The sequence below is a fragment of the Oncorhynchus keta genome, chromosome 29 (assembly GCF_023373465.1).
Source record: "Oncorhynchus keta strain PuntledgeMale-10-30-2019 chromosome 29, Oket_V2, whole genome shotgun sequence".
NCBI lineage: Eukaryota > Metazoa > Chordata > Actinopteri > Salmoniformes > Salmonidae > Oncorhynchus > Oncorhynchus keta.
In genome coordinates this window covers 47,325,156-47,338,382 of record NC_068449.1, presented here as the reverse complement: position 1 = coordinate 47,338,382, position 13,227 = coordinate 47,325,156, and the positions used below count along the sequence as shown (strand labels likewise).

At 42.9% G+C, this 13,227-nt stretch overlaps 2 protein-coding genes across 4 annotated transcripts in view; one reads left to right on the top strand and one right to left on the bottom strand.

Annotated features, from left to right (window-relative positions):
* LOC118361889 (zinc finger protein 235-like) overlaps window positions 1–5,815 on the top strand; it is a 274,869-nt gene extending 269,054 nt beyond the window's left edge. Inside the window, exons 2-3 of the mRNA XM_052485278.1 lie at window positions 3,358–3,488; window positions 3,694–5,815. Coding sequence (XP_052341238.1) covers window positions 3,358–3,488; window positions 3,694–4,923 — 1,361 coding nt within the window. The 3' untranslated portion in view covers window positions 4,924–5,815. The remainder of the gene's footprint in view (window positions 1–3,357; window positions 3,489–3,693) is intronic.
* The window catches only part of LOC118361903 (gastrula zinc finger protein 5-1-like), a 388,384-nt gene that overhangs the window by 126,179 nt on the left and 248,978 nt on the right, over window positions 1–13,227 (bottom strand). The window lies entirely within an intron of this gene.

The window sequence follows — 13,227 nt, the reverse complement described above, 5'->3', positions numbered from 1 at the left end:
GGGGGTGGCAGCATCATGTAGTGGGGGTGCTTTGCTGCAGGAGGGACTGGTGCACTTCACAAAATAGATGGCATCATGAGAAGGGAAAATGATGTGGATATATTGAAGCAACATCTCAAGACATCAGTCAGGAAGTTAAAGCTTGGTCGCAAATGGGTTTTCCAAATGGACAATGACCCCAAGCATACTTCCAAAGTTGTGGCAAAATGGCTTAAGGACAAAGTCAAGGTATTGGAGTGGCCATCACAAAACCCTGACCTCCAGCCTATAAAAAATATGTGGGCAGAACTGAAAAAGAGTGTGCGAACAATGAGGCCTTCAAACCTGATTCAGTCACATGAGCTCTGTCAGGAGGAATGGGCCAAAATATAGCTTATGGAAGGCTACCCAAAACATTTGACTCAAGTTAAACAATTTAAAGGCAATGCTACCAAATACTAATTGAGTGTATGTAAACTTTTGACCCACTGGGAATGTGATGAAATAAATACCAGCTGAAATCAATCACTCAACTATTATTCTGACATTTCACATTCTTAAAATAAAGTGGTGATCATAACTGACATAAGACAGGGAATTTTTACTTGGATTAAATGTCAGGAATTGTGAAAAACCGAGTTTAAATGTACTTGGCTAAGGTGTATGTAAACTTCCGAATTCAACTGTAGATGATAGAGACCTCATCATGGATATAATCCATTTTAGCATTGACATTGCCATTGAAGGCTTCCACCATTTTATAGTAGTCAACTGGGTGGGGATTCTTATGAGTTGGGAGCAATCAGCCAATAAAGAAGAAAATGTACTACTTTAAAATGGAGATAGCCTCAATGGCACTGCCATAGACTGTAGAAATATGTCCATACTTTCACAGACACAAAGAGGATGCCACGTTCAAAACAACTGGGAACAGAAATCTAAAGACAACTGAGGGGGAAAAAAAGGTAATCCATCTTGGAATTCCAAATCGGGGAACTCGGGCCTCTTTCTCGTGCAATGACATTTCAACCTTTAGATCACTGACGTCATGATTTGAAGTCCTCCCCCCCAGAGTTCCCAGTTGCACCATTAGTCCTCTATCTTGTTTTTTATTTTATTATTTGTGTACTTTACTGCATTGTTAGAAGCTAATAACATAAGCATTTCGCTGCACTTGCTGTATTATTTGCTGAATTGTGTACACGAATAATTACATATTGCTCTCGTTGGCCTGTTCCCACTTGCATCGGCCCTCACATTAGCTAGAATGTTCCCACCTGATTTCACCTCCTCCCGCCTGCCTTCCATCTTTAAGGACAAGTCTTTCCATTTTTAGAGAGGTCACTCGAATATCTTGCCAAAATAATAGACAATGGTTGAAGAGGTTTGATGTGTAATGTAATACGCAGTACCTTATTTCCAGTGGTGTAAAGTACTTAAGTAAAAAATATCTGTACTTTACCAATTCTATTTTTGACAACTTTTACTCCACTATATTCATAAAGAAAATATGTACGTTTTACCTGACATCAAAAAGTACTCCTTACATTTAGAATTCTCAGGCAGGACAGCAATATGGTCCAATTCATGCACCTATCAATATAAGGCATTGTCATCCCTACTGCCTCCGATCTGGCGGAATCACTAAACACAAATACTGCATTTGTCAATTACGTCTGAGTGTTGGTGTGCCCCAGTCTGTCCATAAATAAAAATAACAAGAAAGTCGTGCTGTCTGGTTTGCTTAATATAAGGAATTTGATGTAAAGCATTTACTTTTTACTTTTACTAAAACGTATGACAATTGAGTACTTTTTCCACCACTGCACATCTAAAACCAGATACTTTTACTCAATTTGTGTTTCACTGGGTGACTTTTACTTGAGTCATTTTCTATTAAGGTATATTTACCTTTACTCAAGTATAACAATTTTTCCACCACTGCATATGTTAAGAACAGCGCAAATACCGTTTTATTTTATTTAGCCACACCCTTTGAGCTATGACGCCATATTGAGTGTAAACGGAAGTAAACAATGAACAAGAACCATTCCCACGTTAGCGTTTTTATTTCGACGTTTATTATCACCATGGAACTCAAATTATGACTAATTTAACTGCACAACATTGCATACTTACCCCATGTCGTGTTTAATTCGCGCTGGAGACTGGACTTAGTTGATAGATGTGATCAAGGTAGGGCGAGCTAGCTACTATGGTTTTTCACACTCAAATAGCCTCCATCATGGAGGTTCTAGCGAATGCAGCCGTGGCAGAGGTCTGTAAACTCGTCGATGACGACTATGCAGTGTTTCGTTTGGAAATAACTCAAAGCCAGAAAGAAAACAGGACATTGCGGAGGAAACTACAGCTACTGGAAATGAAGATAACACGGGAGCGCGTCCTCGCCAGTCGTCCCAGTAGTGTCAAGATCCTCGACCGATACAGAGGAATGGCAAGAGGTACATTTTGCAGAAGGCCGAGGATGCGGGGCCTGTCGCCCCGTTCCCCTCTGCGCATGTGTGACTTTAGATGCGTTAACCCAGGGAGGAAGAGGCGAAGCGAGAGTTTTTCTCAACTCAAAATCTGTCCACGAAAATAAGTCCAGGAAGGCATTTTTGTATGGAGGTAAATGAGTGTCGAATTTGGTCAACATAACATGTAATGGCTAATTTCCTACGTGAGGCAAATTTGATCAGTATACGTTTCATAATGGTTAGGTTGTTACCAATGCACTGATAAAAGTGGCATTTCTGCAAATTTGGGGGGAAAAAATCCTTTATATCTGAGTTTTGCCTGTTGTCATAGAGATAGATAGAGGACTTGTCATGGATATAACCCGTTTTTAGAATGGATATTGTCATTGAGGGCTTCCGCCATTTTAAAGTAGTTAACTCGGTGGGGATTCCTATGAGTTGGGAGCAATCAGCTGAAGAATAAGAAGAAAATGGACTAATTTAAAATAAATAGAGATTGCCTCAATGGCGCTGCCCATGCTCGCAGACTCTAATGGCACAGATACAAAGATGAGTCATCTATATACCTCCTCCCGCCTGCCTTCCATCTTTGAGGACATTATTATCAGGGCTGTCACTCATCATATCTTGTTGGTTAACCAATTAACCAGAATTGGGTCTTTGTCAGCTTTTGGTTTGTATGCAATAATTCCCCTGATTACTTATCTTGCACAAAGACATTCCTATTATTTAATCATTGAAAACAATAGGTTGCATGGATTATAATCAATCTATAAATAGTATATCAATCAGTTATGCGAAGTGTTACCTTACCTAGAATTCTAAAACTGTCAACAGTGTGTAGCATTGAGCATTGACAGTAGCTAACCTAACCATCTCTTTCCCTCAATCACTCTCTCAGGTGAAGGACATCTCACTGGAGGCCACAGGAGCTTTGTGAAGCCAGCGGGACAAAATACATGGAGAGATGACCAACCAATCACTGTTGATGAGGGGAGTGGAACCTCAACCCAGCAAGTTATTGTGATAGAGGTTAATGTAATAGTATTACATCAAATTTACAGTACATCAAATGTGGCCAGTTTATTTCAGAAAGGCTCCCCACTGCGATTCACTTGCTTACATGTACTGTACATCCTTATTTATCTGCCATAGGGGAGCTTGCAAGACTTCCCTATGACATTGTTATACAATTCAACCCATGTAACGGTAATAACCTCCTCTCTTCTTGTGGCAGTCTGCAGATACAGAGGCTGCAGTTCCTGGTGTCAAGCAGGAAAGGTCTGAAGGAGAGGAGGACCCACGGCACAGCAGAGACATCCAGACTGAAGTGGCTGGAGCACTCCCTGTTGCCACGGAGGTCCCCAGCACCGCCCCAGCACCGCCCAGGACCCGAGGCAACATCACGGAGGTCAGTGGAACGCCGAACGCCGTCCTCAAGCCAGAGACAGACACTGAGACTTTAACTGTAACACACAGGCTCTTACACACAGGATCTGACCACAGATCAGATCCAGAGAGACTGGGGCTGGGGAGACCGGGCTGTCCTCCTGCTCCTAGCTCAGAGTATCTACCGGTATTTCACCAGGGCCCGAGGACAGTTCATTCCCATGGTGATGGTGACACGTTAAACATTGGCGGTGATGATCCGTCTTGTTCTTACGCTACAGAGATCGACCCTGGCAACACATCCTTGGGTTTAGAGACACAGACTGATCTGTCTAGAGGGGACTGGAACCGATACAGTGGTAGTGTATACACTGAAGGATGCCAAGATAAGAAAGTGGAGGTTATCGTCGTAGATGAGGTGAAAGTGGAGGGCGACGCTCCTCCCACGTGGAATGCAGATTGTCACTTAGGAGACGGACACTCACAGGGCAGAGATTTCTTAGATTACAGGGAAAGCTTAGAGACAAATCTAAATGTCACAACCCAGTCCCCTTTACACTCGTTCAGGGATCGCAACCTAGTGTCAACATCGATGGGGCCTTCCGATTCACATGGCCGCGTCCTTTTCGATCAGGTATTGAACTCAAACGACAGGGCTAGAGCCCAGGTTCGGGGAGGAGGAACCACATTAGGCAATAGTAAAGAGAAACGGTTCCTCTGCATGTTCTGTAACAAAAGCTTCAGCTGCTCCCAGAATGTGGAGATCCACCAGAGGGTCCACACAGGGGAGAAACCCTTCAGCTGTACCCAGTGTCATATGCGCTTTGCCCAGGCTGGCCACCTGAAGAGGCACCAGATGGTCCACACAGGGGAGAAACCCTACAGCTGCCCCCAGTGTGAGAAGAGGTTCTCCCGCCAGGACCAGCTGAAGATCCACCTGAATGTCCACACGGGAGAAAGGCTGTTTGCATACAAACGCACTGCGGGAAGAGGTTCTCAGAGAGGCTCTACCTCAGGATGCACCAGCAGAAAAAACATTCCCCTCTATAACATAGAAAGTAACCATTCCACTCAATAGCTTCTGACGTTTAGATCAAACCCTGCATCAACAACAAAGAATAATTTTCAGCAATAAAGATCCACAGATTCATTTGGAATAACAAGAGTAACAGATTTCAGTGTTGAATATTCCTGGGTAGAATATTGCATCCAGACATTGTGTGATATACTATGGGGTCAGAAATGATTGACACACTTGATAAAGATGAGCAATAATGACTTTATAAAATAAATAATTCAAACACTGAGCTATATTGTATGTAATTTTAAAAATCTAAATATAATTTATTATTTTATACTAATTAAATTGCTCAGAGAAAAATATTTAGTTTAACAAGTAATACTTTTTTTCTCAAAAAGTTAGAGGTCAAAATTATTATCACCGCTAAAGATTCTTTTAGATAAAGTAGTCAAGTTTGATATTTGGTTCCATATTCCTAGCATGCAATGTCTAAATCAAACTTGTGACTTTACAAACTTATTGGATGCATTTGCAGTTTTGGTTGTGTTTCAGATTATTTTGTGCCCACTAGAAATGAATGGTAAATAACCTTTTACTGCAGTGGGCTAAGTCAGGGTCACAGAGTGTTTCTAGGTAGTCTTAAACAAATCTACTTTGAAACAAAAGTATACTCCTCACACACATGGTTATGGGCTTAAAAAAGAAGACACTTGTACCATGTCTGATATAGAGTTGAAATGTATAAATGTTTGGCTTTGCATAACAATATTATACTTTATATACATCAAAGACTGAAATATAACAAATTGTTTGAAATAGAAACATCGGATTTGACTTTTGTTTTTAAAGAATGTCTATGAATAACATTCCACCCATGAGGTCACTAGTGGGCAATTTGGTTAGTTGACTGCAGGAATGGATTTTTTTCCCCATATTCATAGCATGCCATGACTACATCAAGCTTGTGACTCTACAAATTTGTTGGTGCATTCGCAGTTTGTTTTGGTTGTGTTTCAGATTATTTTGTGCCAACTAGAAATGAATGGTAAATAATGTATTGTGTCATTTTGGTGTCACTTCTGTTGTAAATAAGAATAGAATATGTTTCTAAACACTTCTACATCAGTGTGATTACTACCATGATTACTGATAATCCTAAATAAATTGTGAATAATGAGAAATATCATACACCCAAGTTGGGCTGTGGTGGTCATGAAATTTTGTTAATTAACAAACACATTTAGCATCTCCATGCCTTCACACACACAAGCCGCATACAAGCCACTGATGAAGAAAAAATGCTTCACTCTCCCAATAATTACAGAGGGCGCTGTAGCTAGCTAGCTAAGGTTAGCATGCTAGCTAGCTAGCTACACTGACAGCTGTCAGTGACCTATTTGTTGATGATTATCAACTGCATGGATATTACCACACCCAATTCGTGAATATGTATTAGTAGCCTTTGTCATTCTTTGGAGGTGGATCCTAAACGTGCATTTCCTCCACTTCTTCTGGGGTGGGGGGGTCCTTTGATGTACATTCACCGTAACCTCTTCCCCAGGTTATTGTGCACAGCACATATGAGGAAGCGTCTGGGGACAAGATTACATCACAGTAGTTGTCAGAGAGGAAGAGGTGACATGAGAAGATTTACTCTGCCCAAAATCTGTACACGTTTGGGGTTTGAACTGGTTCAGGGAACATAACCGGAAAATAATTACGTTTTTAGAAGAACAGAATAAGAACCGGGAACGAAAGTCATCTATACTGTTCTGGAACAAAAGTGTTATTTTAAAAGCATGGGAACCGGTTAATAAATGTATATTATGTTCTAGGACTGGAAAAAAACGCCTATGTGCCTATGCAAAGCTCTCACTCTTGTCACTCAGAAACGTATTCCAGTGTCTGCCTGCCAGATTAAAATCTTTGCCAGTGTGTGTATGCTATCTGCCCCTCCCCACCGAAGCTTGTCTACTAATGACGTTGCAAGCGTGATTCAGAAATTAGGGAGAAAGATTTTTAATTAAAGAATGAATTAACTTTTTCTGTGCTAGTTTTAAGGACACTATAGTTATCAAGTTTCACAATGGATTGATTAACTATTAGAAGGTAAGATGTGTTTTTGTTTTAGTTCTGGTGCCCTCTGCACATAATTTTCTTAGATAGCTAACTAGCTATCTCTGGTCCAATGTTAAGCCAACTCGGAAGCTCAAAGACATCAAAAGTTCCTTCATAGAAGCCGCTCCTCTGTAGGTATAATTCTGTGGGCCTAATTCAGACAATACATGTCATAACAACAAAATGCCCAGTGCTTCAAGCTAAGCTCCTCTTCCACCCTCTCTTGCTCTATCCCCACCTGCAGGCGCATCTCACGCCCAACACTTGTCTGTCCAATGCATGTAAATAGCTAGCCCGCTCCATAGCAAGCTGCTCTATCGTCACTGATTTGGTGAAGTAGTTTAGTGTCGAGCTAGCTGTAAAAACATTTAGATTTCAGAGGTTTAAAAAGGAACCGAAAGGAACGATATAAACCATAGCTTTTTTTTGGTTTTGTTTGAACCGGTTCAGAACTTTATCTTACTGGTCGGATCAGTGGAACGGAACAAGGGGGAAAATGGTTGTGTTCAGAACTAAAGTATTGGAAAATAATTTGGGTTACAATCCCTGGTCCGTGTGAGATAAAACATGTTTTGTATGGAGGCCTATGAGAGAGTGTCGAACTACGTGAAAATTATTTGATCGAAAAAAGTTTCGTAATGTTTAGGCTGTTACAAATGTACTGATATAAATGGATGCGGTTGGTATTACGGCAACTTTGAGAAAAACAATTTAGTTGTGCCTGTTGTTCATTCATGTATCTGCCCTCTCGTTGGCTAGATATCGCCTGCCTTCCATCGTTTAGGACATACATTTCTATTGTTTGAGCAGTCATTCGAATATCTTGTCAACATAATAGATCATCCATGTCTGCGTTCACAGCTGGCGATGCCTAATCGCAATTGGTTATTCCCCATCATTTGCAACAATGTCATTGAGCTTCATCACTATCTTTCCTTTGAGGTACCTTTGCTGTTTATAAATGTTTATGAATTGATTTTACTCCTGGCTACTCTGAGTTTTTGTTGTTGTCTTAAAACAGGCTTCCTTGGACTTTTTCTGAGAGTTTTGTGGATATGGGCCATAATCTCACCCTATTCTGCATACACCCAACAGTGCTTTATAACCAATATACACTTACTAAATATACCTACACATACCGACACACTAATAAACATCTACTGTACATGTCAAAATAGTTTGGTCAGGTTTGTCTGATAATGACTTTTGACGTATCATTGCTGACTTTGTACCCACAACCACATATTTACCCACAACATATTTATGTCCACCATGACGGGTTTAACAACAATGAAGTAATTCTGTAACTACAGTATAGGACTCAAACGTAGTGGGGATGGATATACACTCCATGTTGAAAGTGTGTTTATTATTTATTATCGTACAACGCGTTTCAAAAGAGAGCATACCGTTTTTCTCTCCATATCCCTGAATTCCTACCACAAACTCTGGACCTTTTCATCTGGATCATCGCAGCTAGCTAACCGCAAACAGGGTTGACTACTTCTGGCTAACGTTTCCGTCCCAGAGCTAGCACCAACTAGCCTGGGTCTAGCCCATGCTAGAACCATCTCCCGGCTCATTCCTGGGCTACAATATACGGACCCCTTCTACTTCCGGTACGGGGAACGGAACCCCGCCGATCCTCTACGACTGGAATACCGACATAATCTGCCCGAGGATTCCAACTGGCCCCTCAGGTGCGACGCCCGCTGAAGGCCCATTCTTCTAACCTGCTAGGCCTGCTAGCTACCTAGAGCTACTTGGAACCCTACTAATTCCACGACTGGTCTATCATCGTCACCACACAAAGAGGCAAAAACAGACTTACCCTCATCGCGACGTCCCCCAAAGGCTAACTTGCTAGCCCCGGTCTACTAACTGCTAGCTTGCCTGCCCTGGTCTGCTAACTACTAGCCCCTGCTAACTGCTTGGTTGCTAACCCGGTCTGCTAGCTTGCCAGCCCCGGTCTGCTAACTGCTAGCTTGTTTAGCCCCTGCCTACTAACTGTTAGCATCGGCCTGCTAACTGTCTGAATCGGCGTGTTCCCAGTCAGCCCAACCACTCACTGGACCCATATGTTCACTTGGCTATGCATGCCTCTCTCTAATATCAATATGCCTCGTCCATTAATGTCCTGGTTAGTGATTACTGTCTTATTTCACTGTAGAGCCTCTAGCCCTGCTCAATATGCCTTAACCAACCATGTTGTTCCACCACCTACATATGCGATGACATTACCTGGTTTAAATGTCTCTAGAGACTATATCTCTCTCATCATTACTCAATGCCTAGGTTTACCTCAAATGTACTCACATCCTACCTTACCTTTGTCTGTACACTATGCTTTTAATCAGAAACCTGCCTCTTTTTACTCTCTGTTCCGAACGTGCTAGACAGCCAGTTCGTATAGCATTTAGCCGTACCCTTATCATACTTCTCCTCTGTTCTTCTGGTGATGTAGAGGTTAATCCAGGTCCTGCAGTGCCTAGCTCCACTCCCACTCCCCAGGTGCTATCATTTATTGAATTATATAACCGTAATAGCCTTGGTTTCATTCCTGTTAACATTAGAAGCCTACTCCCTAAGTTAGTTTTACTAACTGCTTTAGCACACTCTGCCAACCCGGATGTCTTAGTCGCGTCTGAATCCTGGCTTAGGAAAACCACCAAAAACCTTAATCTCCATCGCTAACTATAACATTTTCCGTCAAGCTAGAACTGCCAAAGGGGGCGGTGTTGCAATCTACTGCAAAGATAGCCTGCAGATTTCTGTATTACTATCCAAGTCTGTACCCAAACAATTCGAGCTGCTACTTCTAAAAATTCACCTTTCCAGAAACAAGTCTCTCACTGTTACCACTTGCTATAGACCTCCCTCTGCCCCCAGCTGTGCCCTCGATACCATATGTGAATTGATTGCCCCCCCATCTATCTTCTGAGCTCGTGCTACTAGGTGACCTAAACTGGGACATGCTTAACACCCCGGCCATCCTACAATCCAAGCTTGATGCCCTCAATCTCACACAAATTATCAATGAACCTACCAGGTACAGCTCCAAATCCGTAAACACGGGCACCCTCATAGATGTCATCCTAACTAACTCGCCCACCAAATACACCTTTGCTGTTTTCAATCAAGATCTCAGCGATCACTGCCTCATTGCCTGCATCTGTAATGGGTCAGCGGTCAAACGGCCTCCACTCATCACTGTCAAACGCTCCCTAAAACACTTCTGCGAGCAGGCCTTTCTAATTGACCAGGACAGGGTATCCTGGAATGACATTGACCTCATCCTGTCAGTAGATGATGCCTAGCTATTATTTAAAAGTGCCTTCCTCACCATCTTAAATAAGCATGCCCCATTCAAAAAATGTAGAACTAGGAATAGATATAGTCCTTGGTCCACTCCAGACCTGTCTGCCCTTGACCAGCACTAAAACATCCTGTGGCATTCTGCAGCAGCATCGAATAGCCCCCGTGATATGCAACTTTTCAGGGAAGTTAGGAACAAATATACACAGGCAGTTAGGAAAGCTAAGGCTAGCTTTTTCTAACAGAAATGTGCATCCTGTAGTACTAACTCAAAAAAGTTCTGGGACAATGAAAAGTCCATGGAGAATAAGAGCACCACCTCCCAGCTGCCCGCTGTTCTGAGGCTAGGAAACACTGTCACCACCGATAAATCCACTATAATGGAGAATTTCAATAAGCATTTCTCTACGGCTGGCCATGCTTTCCACCTCGCTGCCCCTACCCCGGTCAACTGCCTGGCCCCCTCCACAGCAACCGCCAAAGCCCCCACCATTTCTCCTTTACCCAAATCCAGATAGCTGATGTTCTGAAAGAGCTGCAAAATCTGGACCCAACAAATCAGCCTGGCTAGACAATCTGGACCCTCTCTTTCTAAAATTATCTGCCAAAATTGTTGTAACCCCTATTACTCGCCTGTTCAACCTCTCTTTCGTATCGTCTGAGATTCCCAAAGATTGGAAAGCTGCCCCGGTCATCCCCCGCTTCAAAGGGGGTGGGTGACACTCTAGACCCAAACTGTTACAGACCTATATCTGTCCTACCCTGTCTTTCTAAGGTCTTCGAAAGCCAAGTTAACGAACAGATTACAGACCATTTCGAATCCCACCGTACCTTCTCCGCTATGCAGTCTGGTTTCAGAGCTGGTCATGGGTGCACCTCAGCCACGCTCAAGGTCCTAAACGACATCATAACCGCCATCGATAAGAGACATTACTGTGCAGCCGTATTCATCGACCTGGCCAAGGTTTTCGACTCTGTCAACCACCACATTCTTATTGGCAGACTCGACAGTCTTGGTTTCTCAAATGATTGCCTCGCCTGGTTTACCAACTACTTCTCTGATAGAGTTCAGTGTGTCAAATCGGAGTGCCTGTTGTCCGGACCGCTGGCTGTTCCTATGGTGGTGCCACAGGGTTCAAACCTCGGGCCGACTCTCTTCTCTGTATACATCAATGATGTTGCTCTTGCTGCTGGTGATTCTCTGGTACACCTCTACGCAGACGACACCATTCTGTATACTTCTGGCCCCTCTTTGGACACTGTGTTAACTAACCTCCAGACAAGCTTCAATACCATACAACTCTCCTTCCGTGGCCTCCAACTGCTCTTAAACACAGGGAAAATTAAATGCATGCTATTCAACCGATCGCTGCCCGCACCTGCTCGCTCGTCCAGCATCACTACTCCGGATGGCTCTGACTTAGAATACGTGGACAACTACAAATACCTAGGTGTCTGGTTAGACTGTTAACTCTATATCGCAACGAAGCATCCTTCACTCATGCTGCCAAACATACCCTCGTAAAACTGACCATCATATACCGATCCTTGACTTCGGTGATGTCATCTCTAAAATAGCCTCCAATACTCTACTCAACAAACTGGATGCAGTCTATCACAGTGCCATCCATTTTGTCACCAAAGCCCCATACACTACCCACCATTGCGACCTGTACGCTCTCGTTGGTTGTCCCTCGCTTCATACTCGTCGCCAAACCCACTGGCTACAAGTTATCTACAAGTCTCTGCTAGGTAAAGCCCCGCCTTATCTCAGCTCACTGGTCACCATAGCAGCACCCACTCGTAGCACGTGCTCCAGCAGGTATATCTCACTGGTCATCCCCAAAGCCAATTCCTCCTTTGGTCATGTTTCCTTCCAGTTCTCTGCTGCCAATGACTGGAACGAACTACAAAAATCTCTGAAGCTGGAGACTCATATCTCCCTCACTAGCTTTAAGCACCAGCTGTCAGAGCAGCTCACAGACCACTGCACCTGTACATAGCCCACCTATCTACCTACCTCATCCCCATACAGTATTTATTTATTTATCTTGCTCCTTTGCACCCCAGTATCTCTATTTGCACATTCATCTACCATTCCAGTGTTTAATTGCTATATTGTAATTACTTCGCCACCATGGCCTATTTATTGCCTTAACTCCCTTATCTTACCTAATTTGCACTCACTGTATATAGACTTTTTGTTTTCTTTTGTTCTACTGTATTATTGACTATGTTTGTGTTTTTTCCATGTGTAACTCTGTGTTGTTGTATGTGTCGAATTGCTATGCTTTATCTTGGCCAGGTCCCAGTTGCAAATGAGAACTTGTTCTCAACTAGCCTACCTGGTTAAATAAAGGTGAAATATATATATATATATATTTTTTTTTTTGTTTTGTTATCTGTGTGTGTGAGTGAGGGAGTGTATGTCTGTGTAATCTGTATCACCTCTCTCATCCAGGAGGAGGAGGGTCCAGAGGTGCTGTGGGTGAAGGAGGAGGGGTGTGAGGAGGGTCTGGGGAACACTGAGGGGACCATGGTCATGGAGGACAACCAGACTACACCTCCTCCTGGACCCGCAGAGGAATCAGCTGAACAGCACAGGACCACACACAGTCTCACTGAGGTAAGCCCACTGTGAACTACTGTCTGTATCCACAAAGTATCTTAGAGTAGGAGTACTGATCTAGGATCAGTTTGGCCTTTTAGATCATAATAAATAACATTATTTGGAAAGTTCCTAGATCAACACTCCTACTCTGAGACTCTTTGTGGATACGGGCCCAGGACTTGATTCAATTTGTCTTAACTGTGGGACCAGGCCTTTGAATTATCAAACCATTTGGGATTTTGGCAATGAAAAATGGAAGTCTTCAGTTACAGCTAGCATGCTAGGGGTACCCAAACATTTCCATTCTTTGTGCTAAG